Source organism: Nipponia nippon, unplaced genomic scaffold, assembly GCF_047370975.1.
Source record: "Nipponia nippon isolate SJK-2023a ecotype South Korea unplaced genomic scaffold, ASM4737097v1 scaffold_17, whole genome shotgun sequence".
Classification (NCBI taxonomy): domain Eukaryota; kingdom Metazoa; phylum Chordata; class Aves; order Pelecaniformes; family Threskiornithidae; genus Nipponia; species Nipponia nippon.
The window spans coordinates 11,256,435-11,276,007 of NW_028262333.1; the positions used below are offsets into that span (position 1 = coordinate 11,256,435).

The 19,573-nt window shown below is 39.5% G+C and overlaps 1 protein-coding gene across 1 annotated transcript in view; it reads right to left on the reverse strand.

The window, feature by feature from the left end:
* TRPC7 (transient receptor potential cation channel subfamily C member 7) overlaps positions 1–19,573 on the reverse strand; it is an 82,516-nt gene that overhangs the window by 45,187 nt on the left and 17,756 nt on the right. Inside the window, exon 3 of the mRNA XM_087753878.1 lies at positions 5,048–5,230. Coding sequence (XP_087610004.1) covers positions 5,048–5,230 — 183 coding nt within the window. The remainder of the gene's footprint in view (positions 1–5,047; positions 5,231–19,573) is intronic.

Here is a 19,573-nt window from a genome sequence, read left to right on the forward strand (position 1 = left end):
TCCTACAATATCCAAAGAAACCACCTGAACAGCGGTTGCTACAGCATCAGCAGGGTGCTCTGTTGCTCTTCTTGCACCAAACCTTTCTCCTCCTTTTGCCCAAGGCCCTGAACAGCTGGAGGAGAAAGAAATCAGTCCTTGACTGGAGTATGCAAGTGTGAAGCATAGCTAAATAATATCAGGGGAGACAATAGTAAATTTGCAACAATCCCATAACATGGGCTAAAAGTCCATTTCTTGGAAAGAATCCAGGACTCAGTAAATGCTCAAATGTTTGCAAATTGTTTGTTTTGCTCTTGACAAACTGTTCCCATTGTAATAATTTTCGAGGAATCATGAATCATTAAGACAGCTAATTTGAAGGGAGAAATGACTCTGCAAAACTTGAGTGAAGGACATTTGAGTGCAGTTTCCCAAGAATCCTGGGGTACAGAGTGATTATTTAGTTCTTTCAGGAAGGATAGAGAGTTAGACTAATACAGCATTTAAAGACCATTTTGTAAACTACTGTAATTTTAGCTTTTTTCTTGCTGCGAAATATGTACAAGCAGAGTTTCTTAACTCTTCAATGACCTTCTATATAAAGTCCTTCAATTACAGTAGAGCCTTAAACTTGCTTTCTTGCCAGTATCTCATATGTGCTAGTAGCATGCTTTGCAGAAAAAAAAAGGGGAAAAAAGAGACAGACAAGTGAAGTCTGGAACTTTTGATGCTTTCTTGAATGACTTTCAAAGATTCATCTCAAATTTTGTAAATTAGGAAAAAAAGATAATGATCAATAAAACTGTGCCCTTTCAGTTGAATAGAGAACTGCTTTTTTGGAGCAGCTAAGGGGCACGGTAACAGGGAACTCTAATGGGAAGCACAAAGGAAGAAGTGCAGAGAAAGATCATTTAGGGGCTGGACAAAAACCTGTTGTAGGTACCAGTTGCAGATTCACTGAGCAGAGGAGGTAAGAAGGCTTCAGTTCTCTTTTTAGACTTGATGTGCATACAAAGTTTTCCTGCACCAATACAGTGTAATCAATGAACAGGTCTGTGAACATTCAGCTCAAGGGCAGGCTGCCCCCAGACTTGGGGATTTTCAAGCAGGGATTTGCTCTTCAAAAATAGAGGCACAAGAGGCACAGTGTTTTGGGCTAAAAGCTACCACAAGGTTGATGGCTGAGCTCCCTGTGGTGCAGCCATGATGTGCACTGTACACGCAAGGGAGGGGCAGCCTCTGCCTCCATCCAAGCATGATTTATTGGGAAACACAATTGCTGAATTCAATATCAAGAAGATACTGTGCTGGAACCAAAATTGGGACTTAAAATTTGAGGTGTATATGTAGCATCAATTGCATCCCTAAAATTTTCAGATGGGCACATAGGAAGAAAAAGACAAAACATAGGAGTCGATTTAAATCCATAAAAAGCAATGTGATGGGTTTCAGTTTCAAAATCCTGTTATCTCTGCCTTTCCTGGCCTCCGTGGCCATTGGCCTTTGAGGGGCAGAACAGCTCCGTGAGCACCGTGAGCTGGGCAGGGGGTGGGAGAAGCTGGTAAACTACCTGCTATTATTAAAGAAAAATACCATTCTTAGACACTGTGTCTGTCGTGACTGCACAGTATGAGGATGATGAAGTAACAGAGAAATTTAAAAGAGCAAGGAAGATTTTAAAAGCTTGGGCAAAGGCCCGATGAAGCTCTACAGATGCAATTGCTCTCTTTCCTGAGGACGGGAGCCCTCGACAGCTTTCCCAGACTCTGGAAATAAAAGTGTGATAAAATGCAGACTGCATCAGCAGCTGTAAAAGTAAAATCATGGATATTAAGTAATATAGATTGTTCTCTGCGAATTTTCATCAAAGAAAGTCTACTATGGGCACTTAAAGTACTAATACAGAAATGTGAATTAAGAAGCTAATGGTAGAAATAGATTTTTTTTAAACATCAAATACTTTTAAAAATTTCAGATGTGAATGCAAATATTTAGTCTGGATACTAACTTAAAAAAAAAAAACAAAACATAACAGCTAACAACTCTTTTATTTTATTTTCTTAGACCATTCTGAAGTCCCTAAAGTTGTCTTGTCTAAGATTTTTCTTGCTGTTGATGGGAAAGAACGAATATAAAATACTTCAGGAGCTCTATACTCATTTAAGTAAGAACATCTTTATTTCTCTGGCTCATCTAGAGCTTGCTGAGCTGGAAAATGCAAAACTGACCATCTGAATGTTGATGCTAATTGTAGAGGCAGGGAGCAGGGCTGGCAGGCTGAGCTGTAGTCCTTTCATTAGTCCTACCCTACCAACTAAACCTCCAGGACAAAAAAAAAAAAAAGGCAAACACAACTATTTCTTTGTCATTCCAGTCCCAGAGTGGAGTTAAAAACCTGGAAAGGTCTCCACATCCCTGGGACTGTTTCTGGGTGAGTTACAGCCACCCACGTCTCAGCACCCGGACTTGGCCTGGGCAGGCAGCACTGTCAGACCAAGTGATGGGGCTTGGGTTTTGGGTGCTGTGCGTGGGAAGTCACTTGGTGTGCCTGCCTCGGTTTGCCTTTCACACTTGGAGGGCCACATACGGTCTTGTTTACACTTATGAGTCATTGCATTAGCTTTGAAAAAGTGACTTGAAATTTACAGAATCTGGCCAAGAACTGATTTATTAAATATGTATAATAATTCACCCTCCATCTCATCCCTCTCCATTGTAGGATTTTCTTCAAATGAAAATAGATTTCAAAGCACAGGGTTTGTATACATAAGCCTAAATATCTCCCAGCTGGATAAAAAACTTGTACCTGAAATGTATTGCCTCTTAAGGAAATCATTAGTATGTTACCATAACACAATCTCTTTGTTCAGCAAGTGTGATAAATATCTGTCTATTACCATAAGTCACTGCCAATAACCAAAGCCATTTATCTGAATGTGTCTCTGCCTCCCACAAATGGAACTATCTTACTTTCGAGTTAGCAGTTAAATGCTCATCTTCCACATAGACATATACTGCCTGCTGAAAAGAATATTCTGAAAAATGCTAACCTGAGAGTCAACATGAGATTGAAGAATGGTTATGTTTATGTTCTGTAATTAGTTTAACAGTTATTATCCACGAGCAACAAGTTGCTGTGATCCAGAAAGGCTGCTCAGCTTTCCTGGGTGTAGGAAGATATTTATACATAAAAAGATCAACTGTATATGAACTACCACAGATGCTTTAGGTCAGTGTTCATGCATTATGAAAAGGTGCACATATATACAATGTAAGAAATGGAGGAAATGTTCCTCTGAATCTGACTAAGCTAGGACAAATGTGCTCAAAGCAGCACAATAACTAACAACAATTTAGCTCCAGCTAATGGTCTTGATATCTAAAGGATGACACAAATATTTAGAAGAATAAACAAGTAAAATAGTGCAGAAGACTTCACACACTGAAAAGGCTTGAGGTTCTGACCAACTTCACGACAATTCTCAGACCATAGGTCACTGGGGACTATTCCTTGATGAGGTGCTATCAGCATCTTTTAGATGAGTTCATTTTCTGAAAGAGCACCAGAGCAAGTTTGGCCTCCTGTTATCAAAGCAATACCTTCAATAACCCAGCTTGTTGACAGTCATCTAACTAAGAGAGAACTGAGATGTTATGCTCAGTTTTGGTGATGGAACAATGCAGAGACACAACATCCTAGGAGGAAATATTTGGCTCCATACCATGTGCTCCTGCATGAAAGCAATTCATTTCAAATAAGAGTTTTAAGATTCTCTTTAATTAATGGCTTTCATAACAGGAAAAGACCTTCTCTGGCCAGCACAGCAACACAGTCAAGAGGCAAACTGAAGCAGGTGGTGGGTTTGGGAGGGGAAAGAGAGAGCAGATGTTAGCTTGAAAATGTGTAACACTCTCCAAGCCCCGCAGCAGGAGCCCAGTTTCCATCAATGCATATTGTAGGAGCAATTAATTGGGACCACCCAGGCCTAGGATTTGCCAGAATCAAATTTTGCATTCACAGAACATACTTCTGTAAAGCTGAATCTTTGTTTAAAATACTTCTAAAAGACATTTAGTCTTCATGTTCTTCCTTAAAATATAGATTTGCCTTCTGTATTGTAGATTTGGTGGAGATCTGAACTGTTAGAATATAGATCGGGAACTTTAGGAGAGTGGAAACTGAGAATCTATCACTTTTTATCAATGTTTACCTACTTTCACATGCTTTCAAAAAAATCAAAATTCCAAGTTAATCAAGAATTGATTTTTGAGGTTTTGATCTAATTCTGAATAAAAATTATAAAACTTTTTTTTTTTTTAAATTTAAATTCCACTTTCCATCACACTGCAGTGAAGGGTCTAGACTATGGCAAAATTGCTACTTTTTGTATTTGTTCTTTCTGTAACATTACAGAAAAGGTAACATTTTTGATGGTTACAAGTGACTTTGGAGACTAAAACGAGATGTGAATCAGAATTGAGTGGTCAGGGAGAGCAGACAAGTGAGACTGGAGGCTTGGTCTGCTGACTTCAGTCAGGCTGCAGAGTCCAGCTAGTTCCTCAGTCTAAGCAGAAGATCTACTTTGAAGGAAAGACAGATGGTTGGGGAATGGTGAGGAGCTGGATTAAATTCTCTGCTTTTATAATTTGTGGCCAAAGATGCCACAGTATCTGCTAGGTTTATCCCTTACCTTCATGTAAATCACAGTGAAGGAAGGAAGACCGTCAGTTTGGTATGGTAGCAACTTTTGGTCCCTGCTGAAGTTTTCACAGATTCATAGTCATGACCTGCATAAGAAGCACTGTGCACTATAGGCAGTCCCTTGTGCCATCTATACATCATGTCTATCACTTGAAACTAAATGCCATACATGCTGTAATGTGTCCCTTGCATATATCCTTCTCCACACTAAAGTATGTAAGAAAATACAAATCATGCCATGAAATGCTACAGTTCCTGGTGCCACTAAAATCTATCTTTCATTTATTATTTTCCAGGTGACATCAAGGAAGCATAATTTAGATGTGAATATGTATCCACCAGGGACCCAAAGAAATAGCTTACCTTTTTGACCTCGTATTTAATAGCAAGTTTAATCCTGCTCAGACTTGGCCGGTGGTGCTCAGGGCACAGATGTATATTCACATCTCCGTTGAGAATTGCCTCTACTTCTTCCGTGTCTCTGCACAGGTCCAGCACCCCCACGACAAAGTCCTTGCATTGCATAGATAACTTCCTATAGTCGTTCTAAGGGAAAACAGAGGAACACAAGTTATTTAATTATGCATTTGAAAGTACACCTCAAACAAACAGAAAAAGCAAGAGAGCGCAATAGTGAGCAAGGTTACTTCTGCAAAACTACTGGCTGGAGTAGTGAGAAAGCACTTGATTTCACCCAGGATGTAGCTAGCTTTTCACAAATATATATTAACTACTCTAGAATTAATTAGCAATGTTTAATCAGCAACATAGTTACATTACAATAGAACATGCTTTACAGAACAACAAGTAAGTAATTTATAGGGAAATTCTGATTTTAAGAAATCTCTGTGTGGCATATCTTCTACGAATGTGAAAAGATGGCCAAACAAAGGTCCTGCTAACAGTTTAGAATTTACAGCAAATTTTACAATTTAGATTCTTCAATAACAATTCTTTCTTTAGTAACTTTCAAGGAGTTTCAGTCTGGTGTGACAAGCTGTAGCATCACACACAGATGTGTTCAAATGAATTATATAGTTGTAATACCAATTTCAGTTTTAAATTTAGTACCTAACAATTTGGTTAAACAGTCCCAAAAGAGCATCCAGAGGATAATTTTTGTCACAACACTTCTGCCAGAGATGGGACCTCAGAAACTTAACATGATTTCCTATGAAATAATTTCACCTTGCAAACCCAAATTACACTTATGGGAAAAGAGATAGTATGTAGCTGACTTGATAGAAGGATAGAAGAGCAATATCACTGCCTTAAATTAAATTGTGATTGGTTTTCACATGCTGACACTTTAAAAATGGGGAAAATGCCACCATCCGAGTAAATGCAGTAAATTAGAACACAATTAAAGCTACCATTAATATCCTAACAAAATGGTGACATTAAAGACTCGATGCAACAAATAGAAATAATAAGCATAAGACAAGCTCTTACTGACTTGAGAGATCTTTTAAAATTAGGTTTGATGAGTTAATTAAATTCAGCAGCTTATCTAATTAAGCAAGCAGCCAAAAAAAGAAGATAGCTAGCTAAACCTTGCTTTGATGAAATGATAAGAGTAACCTGGCTTTGTACTCTCATATTTTCTAAATTATTAGTTCTAACATTTACACATAGCAACATATTAGCCTTTCTTGTTAGGCAAAGATCTCAAAGCACTGTGCAAACATTCATTAATGAGGTAGAACAACACTGTCTAAAATATGGCTTTATTAGAGGTGACTACCTTTCTTTGGACAGTTTTCCCCCTTCAGAACTGAGATGCTCTTGATAATGAATATTTTTTAAATAAGTTGGTTTAATGACTTTGTCATAGGTTTGAAGTTGGTTCTAATGTGTGTGTGTGTGTGTGTGTCCCAACTTTGCTTGCTATGCTGTCCTGTATGCTGAGGACTGTGAAGAGCTGTTTCACTCAGCACAAAAAAATTTGATAGTCACAGGGAACCAGAAGGCCCTTCAGGGCTAGGATTAGAGCATTCTCGCAGAAACAGGCAGATGCCATTCCTGATGGGTGTTTAGGAGAAGGGGCTGAGAAGGAAAGCTGGGGAATAACCTGTATTTTCGTGGTGAGACCTTCTGCAAGGTGAACCTTGCATGTTTACATCCTCTTATCTATCAAAAAGGTTGAAATCTGGGTTTCCCTTTTCCTCCTTGAGTGCTGTAATCACACTGCATGTTCTAATTGGGGTGTTCATAAATGGAGATCAGCAAGAATATCAAATCTTCATTAAAAGGAGACATAACATCACAACAAGCAGGTGTTTATCTCTGGTGGAGCAGGTGCATGCCCCATTGCAGAAACTGGGGCACAGAGACTTCTATAAATGTACCAATTTAGTGCACTAAGATTTAAGATGTCCTCAAGGTTCAGGCAGAAAATGATTGTACATTTGCATCTAAATCTAGTACCGAAGTATTTTGTGGAGATAGGGTTTGTAGAATGAATGCTATCAAATGTGGGGTGAAGTAAGGTCTGAAATGTAAATGAAAGACAGATTGTACTTTACAGATTCAAAGCGCCCCTCTCTAATCAATTCTGTGCTTTAATCTTCACCATACGAAGATGAATTTCAATAAATAGAAAGCTTGTCTGTTTACTGAGAGAATAGATGTCCAAACAAAAATATCAGCCTGCAAATAACCACAGGAATTGTGAAAAAGTGCAAATATAGATAGATCTGAAAATAGATGTAGGCTGGGAATGAAATATGTAGCTGCCACAGGTAATGGAGACACATAATTAGCCCAGCAGGTTTAAAAAAAAAAAAAACAGGGGTGAGACCTCTGCTAAGCTTTAATACCATTCCCTATGTACTGTTTGCAAAGTTCACAAGCTTATCTCTTAGCCAGCGCATTTTAGGTAATTCTCATCACTATTTCCACATCATCTGAACAACCAGTACGTATTAGCTCAGATGATTATTTTTCCTCTTCTGCTTTCTTTAAGGAAAACGATTCAGTTAGCAACTAGGAAAGTGCTTCTAAAGCAACTGCAAATGGCAGGCTCCCAGCTGGCAAAATCCATCAAGACCCAACTTGATTCACATCTCCAAGCCTAATGGTTTTACTGGTTCTGTACATTTGCAGAGACTATGAATGATTTTTCTGTTCAAAATTATTTACTCCAGTTTTTATGTAGACCCAAGCAGCAACACAATCTACCCAAGATACAGGCTGTATAAAGAAGAAAAGGGAAAAAAGGAAAAAAAGGAAAAAAGGAAAAAAAAGAAAAAAAAGGAAAAAAAGGAAAAAAAAGGAAAAAAAGGAAAGAAAGGAAAGAAAGGAAAGAAAGGAAAGAAAGGAAAGAAAGGAAAGAAAGGAAAGAAAGGAAAGAAAGGAAAGAAAGGAAAGAAAGGAAAGAAAGGAAAGAAAGGAAAGAAAGGAAAGAAAGGAAAGAAAGGAAAGAAAGGAAAAGGGCTTTCCAGCCATTCTGCAGCCAGGCAGGAGAGCAGCTTACTGCTCTCAGAAGACATTGCTCATGTGTTAATACAAGCCTCAATGATCACTGAACCTGCTATGTCTTCTGACGATCCCTTTTACAAAAGCATTTGTCATCTTTGTTCTAGCTTCCTTAATGCTCACCATCAGCATAAAAACCCCTGTTCAGTCTGACAGTGAGAACAGACACTCAGTGACTCTCCTAATGTCAGTGTCTCTCCCTTTGCAAGAACAGGTTTTTGAAGGTATCTTTACTGAAAACTGAGATTAGCAGGAGACTGGCAGCCAAGCTTCTCCTGACTCTGGCTTGCATAGTGTAGCTTTGATGATGCATGCAGAAATGACCTACCTGCATATAAAATACTGAATTGCACGTTATGGCGCACAATAAAAAAAATAAGGAAGCCAAGAAGATTCACAAGCGGCATGCAAACTATACTGGTGTATGTGCCTGTGCTGTATAAATTGCCTGTATTTCACACATTTGGAAGCATCTGAGATACTGCATACCCTGCACAAAGGAGTGCTGTGACAGTGGCTCGCTTTTGCGTAGGACAGAAGGTTGCAGCCCCAGGGCAAGGGTTAGTGAGGTGTGGAAGAGTCAGGAGGAAGAGGTGAAGGAGAATCAGAATGCATTTCCAATTATTTTTTGTTACACCAAGGTTTTTGAAGATCAGAGCCCTGAGGAATCCTGGTAACTCTGCCAGGAGACAGAGGGGCAGATGGCCACTGCATGCTGGGGTGCAAAGGGGCAGTCCCCACTTCACCACTGCCTATGCCAGCTGGGTTCAACCCCCAAACCAGGCACTTCACGGCTCTACTGGTCTAAATATGTTTCGGGGGGGAACCGTCGTGGTTTCAAGCCTGGCCAGGCGGTAGGCTGTGAGTGGGGGTCCTCCCTCCCACTGCAGCAAGAACTCACAGCTGGAGACATGAAATCCAGCTCAGTCCTCTTGGCAGTGCTGCAAAAACAGACACAGGCAATGACAACCACCCAAACCTTCCTGAGTACTCTGATTAGCTACCACATTGTAGAAGTCTGAGGAATATGAGTTTCATAAAACAGATGGACCTTTACAGTAATGAAATCCACAAATCATGCATAAGGGATGCTGGGGCCTCATCCTAACAAGGTTGGAGGGAAGGAAGATGAAGGATACAACTAAGTACACAAAAGAGCCCGTCTGCTTCAAATAACACATGGAACAGTATTTTATTTCCTATAGAGACAGCAAGCAGAGAAGTATCAGGATAATGCTTGAGAATGTTACAATATCATTTTTTAAAAACTAGAACATAATAAAAGCATTCCAAATTAGTCATTTCCTGCTTCTTCTAACACTGTTGTGCATGTGGAGTTAAAAATGTCTAATTTTGCTGTTTTGAAAAGGCTGATGGTACTTGTCATTCACTGCAATTTCTCTGAGTACCCTATTATTATCTGTTGATTATGTTCTAAATGAATTCTGTCATGTCTCCACATCTGTTCAAAACCACCCAGATTTCTTCAGAAAAGAGCTGTTTCAGGTCAGAGGGATACAGTCTGAGTAAAAAGTTAAATGAAATGGTAAAAAGTAAGACCAGCAACCTATCTTGGCTAGTTAATGAAAAAAATAACCATTTCAAAAGCAATTGCAGTCAAGGATTGAAAAGGAACCTCTTCATCCCTGGGAGCCCACCTCTGAAATGCCAGCATTGCAGGTGCATTTTAGATGGCACATAGAGAAGTCTGGCCTCGGTGCTGCAACATAACATATAGTAAGCAGGTCTGAGATTTGCTGAGCCCCTCAGTGCAGATGAGCTTTCACCAGAAACTGAAGTGAGGCCAATGGTTCAGAAACTAGGACAATAAAACCACTTTATACACAATTACAAACATCCTCCATCTTCATCAAAATTGCTTCTGAGCCTTCTGCCTTCCCAGTCCCAGATTCAGGAACACACTTGGATTTATGTTTAAGTCCCACTGATGCCAATAAAATACTTGCAAGCATGTGTTTCAGTGCACTGAAGCAATCTTTTGGGCTTCAGGAATTTTGAATGGGATGAGTTTGTCAATCAGCTTGTAGGTTTTTTGGTTGTAATTGTTGTAGATTACTAACTGCACAGTTGTTACTGGAAATGAGGCCACAGACCCACAGGATGGTGCATGACACACAAATACAGGACAACCTGCACAAGTGCAGTATTCATGAAAATCACTCCATATGTCACCATTTAGGACATTTAATTAAATTTACTCTAATAATTGCTTCCAAATAACATAGGTAAAGAGCAGGACAGGAACAACAACCCATCAATACATTTTCTAAGCCGAGATAATTCCAAGTTTCACAGTTTTTACTGCTACCTTGTATACAACTGATTGTTCTGTTACCCTATACTAAAGCTTCAGGGTCAGACTTCTGATCAGAAAAGCTAATATCACAGATGAGTTTCCCTTTGAACTTACAACCACATATCTGGCTCAGAATGATTTAATCTACAGATCTTTTTCTAGAAGAGAAAAAGCAACGTAATGTTGCTTGTCAATACACATATTTCTTGCCAAATAAAAGGAGGAAAAGGGGAGCAGACACAGGATGATGGTTATATATTAAAGCCACCATTTCTCAAGGCCTCTGTCCATGGTATATTCTCTGTCTTATAAATCTGCTCCGCTGGAATTTGAGGTTTTCCACACAAATCCAAGACTTCTGGAATTAATGGACATGAACATCCAGCATCTGTGACTGTGACTACCATAGCACCAGAAAGCCTCTGCATACGCTCAGTGTGTTCACAGATTAACTGCGTGGCACAAATCTGCTGAATCCCACCTCCTGTCTGTGAGCAATGCAGAAGCTGTGTATTCAGCGTAAATTTGGCATTTCTGGGCAGCATTAAATTTGCTGTGCAAATGAAAGCTGCAGGCATGCTGCACAGAGCCTCTTTTTATGTTTCCTTGAAGCACTTGGCTCTTTGTATTTAATCTACATCACATATACACATATATCATGGAGAGAAATACTGCATTGCTTAGATTATCATTTTGAGGAAAAGCAGCAGAAAAGAAATAAAATGGATAAGTAATTCTGTAAAAATGAACAGAAGACTCCCCAAAGTAAAAATGTTTGTAGAAAGAAGACGGGGATGGGGACGGGGACGGGCACGGGGGACGGGCACGGGGGGGGGGGCAGGGAAGAAAGCCAGTAATATTACATGCTAGATTTGAAATGAACTTTTACAATAAACCATCACGTCAAATATTCAAAGTGCTCATAAATATTTACCAATTACATTTCTTATGAAATACGCACAAGCCAGTTTAGAAACTGTTGGACAGATTTCCTTCTAGGTATTTACACTGTCTTTGACTGGCCATATGTTTAGGAATGAAAAAAAGCACAAGGCCTGTGGGAGGGAAGGCAATGAGAAGAGACACTAAGACAGGGCTCTGCCCGGATCCTGAACCATGTTATCATCTGAAGTGCACTGAACACCCCTTCCAAAGAGCTCTGTTGACTGTGCACATAACTGCTGACACGTTTGAGTACAGCTGAGTGCATTTCTATTGTTTCCAGATTAAATGCCTACATGCATAGGCTATGCCAAGGCTGTACAGTTAATTTTCCAGAAAGCACAACATCCAGTTGGTTTATGTTCTCTTGCTTCTTAAGTGGCAGCACATCAGTGATTTTTTTGAGCTTTGGGTGTACTGTGTCATATTCAGTGGGCATGTCTCTGAAAATGAAGCCAAGTGTTCATTTAAAACATTTCACTACTCAGGTGCATGTTGCTAAGTATGTCTGGAGGCAGCAACAGAAGCCGCTGGTTTGTTTTTTCAGTGATCCAGACCTTGACTTCTTCACCCCCAGCAAGTATAATATAATAAGCAATCTGTTCAAATACAAGAGTTTGACATTTCAAAAGTGTGTCTCTGCTGCTTTCCAAGCAATTTGGACCTTTCTAAATGGAGCCAAGATAAACATGGCAACTGTTTGGTCTCTGAAGACTGCCAGGCATGGTGAAGCAGAGGGGCAGTGCCTCCAGGCAAAAGGTATTTTTAAATCCCGTGAGGGAGTGTCAGGAGATACCAAGAGATGTGTCCAACGAAAGAGCCCAAGGACAAAGCAGACAGTGCTATCTGTGTTAACATTATTTTTGGCCAAAGAAGTCCAGAAAATAACAGTATGCTTTGACTGAGGACCAAAAATTGTGTGGCTTCCAATAAGCCATGAAAATATCCCTTGCATCATCACAAGGATTTCAGTGGCAGTTACATTGACTGATTTACCTTAAGAAACATTTTTTGGTCCCTCTTTTTTCTCCTCAATAGGTTAGACTTTCTAGCTGCAATTCATGTCTTCATATGCACCACAGAAGCTGAGCTCTGAGACAGTGTATCCCTTCAACAAAGGGATAGAGCAGTAAGAAATCCATCAAACCACTGACTTTGGATTTCACCTTATATCTATTGACTGGTAGATATATCAAATCCTTAAAGAAGCTAGCCAAGTCAGTGTTAATGATTTCTGTGGTGGAGTTAGAAAATCCCTTAGAATTTTTTGCTGTGCTTTTACAGCGTCCTTCACCAGTCCAGGCATATGCGTGACCTTCAACAATAACATTCCAAGAGCTGTAAAGTGGGAACCGTCAAAAGCAGCAGAAAGGATAGGTTTGCACCTCCATGTTTTCTTTCTACTCTTTTGCACTCTAGCTGTTACGTATCTACCCATAATTGCTTCTGGGAAATTGTTCGGTGTTGTGATAAACACAGCTTCTGTGGGACCAAAACCAATGAATAAATTTTGCAAGCTCTTTCCATCAATAAAAACATTGGAAAATGCAAAATACTTCACTTTTTTATATCCCCTTGAAACATTTAAAAAAAAAAACAACCAAAACAAACCCAAAATTCTTTAAATTTTTTTTCTTTCTTTTTAAATCTAAAATTAATGGATGGATTCTTTGGGGAAGGAAAGCCAGGAATCCATTCACATAATTCCAGGAGAAAGCTAAGGACTGAGACTGAACACAATTCCTGACTCCTTAGCCAAAGTTTTAGATTCCCTAGCATAAGAAATTTCAAAATCAGTCCACTCTCAACTTTTTTAATTCCTTATAGTGATTGTTTTTCTATTTGAAATTTAAAATAAGTTTTCTGTACATGTGAACTCTCTCTACACTGAAATTAGTGGATTACTTGACTTATTTAAAGTTCTTACCCTGAACAGAGTACCTTTTTTTTAATATGCACCTAAGAAGTTGCCATAAGAATACCTCCATCTCCTCCATCCTTTCATACAATGTCACCTTCTTCCTCATGAGTACCATTACTGAGCATCTCTGTAGTATTCATGTGTGCAGAAACATCAGTGTTGTTCAGCATAGAACTAACATCCTATGCCAAGTCTCTGAAGATACTTAAATACACTTAGAACGGAAATTATGTTGGTTGACTAGTTTTTGAAATTAGAGTATTTAATATCTCGAGGTTGGCATAGCAGCTTTTCAGTATAAGATGGCATTTGATGTTTGAGGTACTTCTCTTTCATATCATCTCAGGCGGTTTTCAAACCACATCACAAGTAAGCCACATGCTTTTGATTCCTCAACTAATTAAAAGGTGTTTTTTTACCTTCTTGCAGATTTTCCCAAGCTCATTTGAATGTTTATGCTGAAACACCTGTTTTCAGAAGATAAACTATCAAGTCCCTGGATGTCTCATAAACACGACAGGCAATACAGAGGTATTAACTAAATGCTCTGGCATGCAAAATGCAGGGATTACACGCATTCAGTGAAGGAGAGGGTCTGTCTCCTTGTGTCATGTCAACAGCTTCTCTTTATTAAATACAAACTACACATTTCAAAATAATACTCTGCTAATTCTCTTGGTGAAGAAGAGTTTAGGATCTGTTAATGTCAGTGGCAAAAATCAAGCTCATGATGACGCAGTGCAAGACTCCCAATCCCTCCCTATTATTTTCAAATATTTGCTTGCTCCTTCTGTGGGAACATGACACTGAGAAATGGCTTTTTATATTTTTAAAAACACAAATGTCCCTTGCATTAGAGGAACCTTTATCTCAACCTTACTTTCATTGTCATGCAGAAAGAATTCCTCCTTTACCCCCAGATGAATTTCACAAAGGCAGGAGTCCAATGCAGTGTTGGGGTTAACTTCTTTTATTTGTCACCTATTCTGCTTTCAACAGAGCAGAAACACAAGAGGACGGACAGCAGGCCTGCAGCTCTGATGTGACAGTTGTATCAAAGCACAAAAGTTATCTCTAGGCCAAGCTCCTCATTTCACATGCCATCCATGCTTTTTCTCTCTGGCATTTTGCCATGTTTATTACATTCCTGATATGTCTGTTACAAGCTCCACTGGGGAAGATCTACATTTCCTATACAATTTGAGACTGAATAGTTTCCTTGCACTAAATGCATTAGCTGCTCTCCTTCAACTGTGTGGCTCTTTTCAGCTCAGCTGCTTGAAACCCCTACATTTCCTGAAAACCAGATGGGAAAAACAGGGAGAAAATAATGGATTTAAATGTAAAGCAATTGTTTGCTTAACACATCTATGTTTATCCCCTAAGCTCAGCTAAATTTGGCACTTTCAGCTTGCTTAAGGAACACATTTATATGTCCAAAGGCGCTATGAGTCCCATCTTTCACAGGAATTTTGGCTGCAAACTGCACCTGCATATCAGGAGAAAGACTCCTTCTAAATCCAGCCTGCAAGTGAATGCTGGCTTAACTGAGAGCCATAATACAACTTATATCGATAACTAAAATAACCATATGTCTTCCAGATCTCAAACAGCCAACTACCACAGTTCCCAACGTCCAGCAACAACAGCTTCTTGGAAACCTAGTCACAAGCATCAGAGTGGATGAAATTCTGGTCCTCACAGCACCTAAGCAGCAACCAAGCACTTTGGAAAAATGTGATCCCAGCTGCAGAGTCCTGGCACAGAGCACTCTTATCATCCTCTTTCTAAGAAGAGCAGACTTAGAAGTGATGCTGCAGCACTTTCTTAAGCAGAAATATGAATATAAAAAGTGTATAATTACATTTCTCTGTTCTGAAATGAGACCAGATCCTTGGGCTTGGATAGTGACAATGAAATGACACACTCGGCAATGAGCAATTTCCATGCTACACTGGTGTAAAGTTCTCTGCAACAAATTATATTCCAGGAAATCGCCTTTTTTGATCATGTAAATGCCAAAAAGCCATAGACACTAAAGTACCTAGCACCATTTTGTGGCAATGTAAAATGTTTGTATATCATTCCTGTTTATCCACAATCCAGTGGATAGTCTGCCTAGATGCAGTGAGGATGAGTTCATTATAATTATCTACAATAACAACAATTAACAACACAATGAGGGATAAACTCAATCACTTCCCATCTGCATCCTCTTTAATGTTGGACTTGAGATCCTCAGAATGTGTCACTTCACTCACATTCATTAATATGATATTAATCCCCTACAGTGCCTTGGATAAACGTACCTGACTCCATTCTCCCATCTGCTGATCTAGTATTATTATTTTATTCAGAGCAATAGTCCTAATTATGCTCATTTGTAGTTCCAGTAGATATCCTTGCCCAATGTGAATAATGAACAGCAGTTTTTGGAAACCAGTCATCTTGCTTATAATAAACTGCCAGGCTCCTAACTATTCCCTAAAAACCAATGCTGGTTATAGCTGAATGCTTGGGCATTTGGTGTTACTAATTAAACACAAAGCTTACCAATATTGTATTGGACTGATATTGCAATAGTGATAGCATCATTTCCCTCCTGTTTTCCTCACCAATAATTTGATTTTGTCTTTCCAGAAAAATGTCTTCATCTTTGGTGCTCTAGAGTATACCCACTCCTGGTACCAATTATTGCTGAGGGGAGGAGGCAGAGTAATTGTATTACTATGTAATTTTATATCAGTAAAAGTGCTCTGAGACAGTTCTCTAAGATGAACGGTGAATGTGCTAGTAAGGGCAAGCTCAAAGTCATACAAGCTCTGTACTCATTGCAGAGGATCCAGTGACTAGGATGGAAAGGGCCAACATGTCTTTCCTTTCAAAACAGCCAGCTGCAGGTGGCAGGAGCCCTCTCTACATTACCATGGAGTAGGTGCACCAGTCTGAATACCAGGACTCATTTTGTCTTGCACGCTCAGTGGGTAAGAAAGGAAAACACTCTGCCACTGTTAACTAAACACAGGCAACAGGCCAAATCATTCCCCCAATTTATCACAGTGCTACTAGCAGCTGGCAGCAAACCTGGCAGAGAAACGCGAGCTGCTCCTCTCTGGAGCTGCAGCGAGGGCTGTGGCTGAGCACAGTCCCGGGCGATTCGGCTCCACAGCAGCAGCCTCCATCTGCCTGCACGAGCAGAAAGTCCCCTGGCACCTGGGCTGGGAGGCCAGCAGAACAGCAAGAGATGGCACAGAGGAGTTTGTCTCCCCTTAATTGCTTAGAGACTTGAGAGGCAAAGGTAAACTTCTGTGGGATAGCCCAGATCGTTGGGAAAGGTTGCGGTAGTGCATAAATCCTACCTACTCATACAACTGCTGTGATGGATCTCTTAATCCAGGATGCTATCCATTATTTCTCATCTGTGAGAAGAGAGGAATCCATGAGCAGTGGTCAGCCTCGGATCAGACCCACCGGTTAGTCCACCAGCTTCACTTTACAAATTCCTTTCAAAGGTTGAGGATGAAATCATGGTTTCAACAAATCCAAAGAGGATATGATGGTCAAATGAGCCATGATTTTGCCAACTACTGGGGCTTTTCTCCCATGTTAAAGCTGTTATAAAATACAAAATGTGGAAGTAGTAACATTGTGGTAAGCTGAAGTTTTTATCTTTAAATAAATTTTGAAAGTATTTCTGAATTATTTGTTGCCTGTCTGCTGGATTTGTGACAGTCATTATAACTGTTAGATTCATCCTGCTAAGCATCTGTACTCAAAAAGCTGTTGTACGGAGTAGTGCTTGCACACAAAAGACTAACACAGTGCAGGCAAACCATCTTCATTCCTAAAATCAGTCATTTCTAAAACCAAACAATTTTCTTAACTCCTTGTCTCTGAGAAGAAGAAACAGAGTGAGTAACAGGTATCACAGCATCACTTTCACTAAAGCCAGTTAAATGCCACTTAAATCTTCACATCAGCTAACTACTGACCTTTACTCAGCTAAATGTGGTGCATATGACTCCACAACACACGTGGGCACTATATCCAATTTAACCTTATTTCACTTGCTTTTATATCACAGTAACTTTAACTTAATATAATCCTGTATTTAACCTTGTCTTCTTACAAATCCCTTCCACACACAACAAATTATCTCAAAATGTCAGTTGTTTTTTTTTCCTTCTACTTAGTCAAAAGACTTTACATTCCCGATTCACATACTACAAGCTTCATTATGCTTCACCCTGACTACAAAGGATTCAGAGATTGTCTGTATCAAAGGTAAATGACTCTCCCCTTGTATTCACTATCAAAAATTCAGGTTCAAGAAGGATGAAAAGGAGATCTCTCAACTCTGTAATCCCTTTCTTCTTAATATATTCAATACAGTCAAAGTTATTCTATGTAAGATGTCACACACACAAACGTATTTCCTGAAAATCATGGCTCAGTAAAATTAGTTGCCACTAGGCCTTGCCAGTTCAAAATGATTTATAAAAGTCACCTTACATAACAAAAATTAATTTCTAAATTCCTCATCATACCCAGGATTTAAGAACTATATGGAAAATCTAGACTTAATATAATCACTACAGCAGGCTACAAGAGGAAGGAAAATAAAAGCCACCAGCCATTTATGCAGAGAGAAAGCACACTGACAGCCTCGGTGCAACCCATTTACTGGAGTGCTGAAGCTTCAGGTTCAGCGATTTAATATCAGACGTTTCTGTCAGGGGAGGAACAAACACATTAATATTGCTGGGTTTTCCTGTCTTTTGCTACAGATTCCTCCCAGGATTATTTATGTGTAAGGGAGTTAACTGTGCTTACCACCCTTACCAACCCCTGCCCTTCAGGTCCCTTATCAATGTGTCCATTAATAGGGATTTTGCAACTTGACAGAAATGCACTCTTGATTAAGGATTGGCTGTTTATTTTTGAGGAAACACTGACATCCCAGAAGCAAAGTTACCTTAAAGTGACTCAAATATGCTCAGTTCCAAGTGGTTCCAGATTTTTCACTTATCTCTCTACCTGGCTAAAATGTCACATTGTTTGCCTTGGAACTTATGTACATGAAAACTCTTCTGAAATGCCTGACAAGGGCGATGCAGCTGCTGTGCTGCTTCATCATGTGAACTATTTCCATTGCTCTCCTCTTTCCACCCAGTTCATGAATCCACTTGTTGTCTCCCATTAATGATTACAAGGGGATTCCTTGTTATTTTATATTTTTATGACCATGGCTGTTGCTCACCAAAACTGGAATCCTGCTCTAATATCAAGTCTGTTACATGCAATCAAACTGGTAACAGCAAGCTGTAAGTGCCGCAGTTGCAATGCTGTTCATCCTTAACTGAGTAGGACTAGAAACTGCTTCCCAAGGAGCCTGAAAGCATAATAAACATCGCACTGATGGTGTGCAAACTGGCATTGCCAAAAGCCTCACTTGCAGTAGGATCACGGGAAACAAAAGTATCCCAGCTGTACTCTCCGAGAGATTCAAATATTTCCAGGGCTGCTTCTGCCTTGCCATCTCCAAATGCCAAAAGGTTCCTCCAAACAATTTTTTGAGGGGAGCAAAGCTCTTAAGGCATTAATTAAAATATTACATTTTCTTACACTGATGCAGTGCCTCTGATTTGTGTTCAAAGAGTCTTTTTTCCCCTCCATTCTTTCAAAAGAGAGACATGGGCTTGTTCCTCTGGGAAAGTAAAAAGAAAATTTCCTGCAGAAAGTATTTTGTCACCTTTTAAAGCGGTTTTCTTTTTCTTTTTTGACCAAAGTTAGCTGGGAGACTTTAACAACAATGTCACCCAATCATCCATAAAGTAGGTTAACTGACCTTGTAGGCAGTGGCCAGGATCCAATTTTATGTGACTGCTCAGTGGCTAGTGCTGTCACTAGAATTACAACTTTCATGAATAACGTTCTTATTTTTTTCCAGGTGCAGATGTGGGTTGTAGATGGCTGAGTTATGCCTTTCACTATGAATCACACCATCCACTACTCTGCTTTACTGTGAATAGACATAGACAGATGTTAACACACCTTCACATTCGCAGATACAAATATATTTTTTTCAAGACAGCTCCAGGCATCACAGCTTTGGCATCAGTTCTAAACCAGTCTCAAAAGCTTTGGAGATTTTCTTCTCATGCAACATTTTAAAACCATCTTGCTTGGGCAATATGCCAGGCAGAAAACGATTTAATCACAGAACAGACAT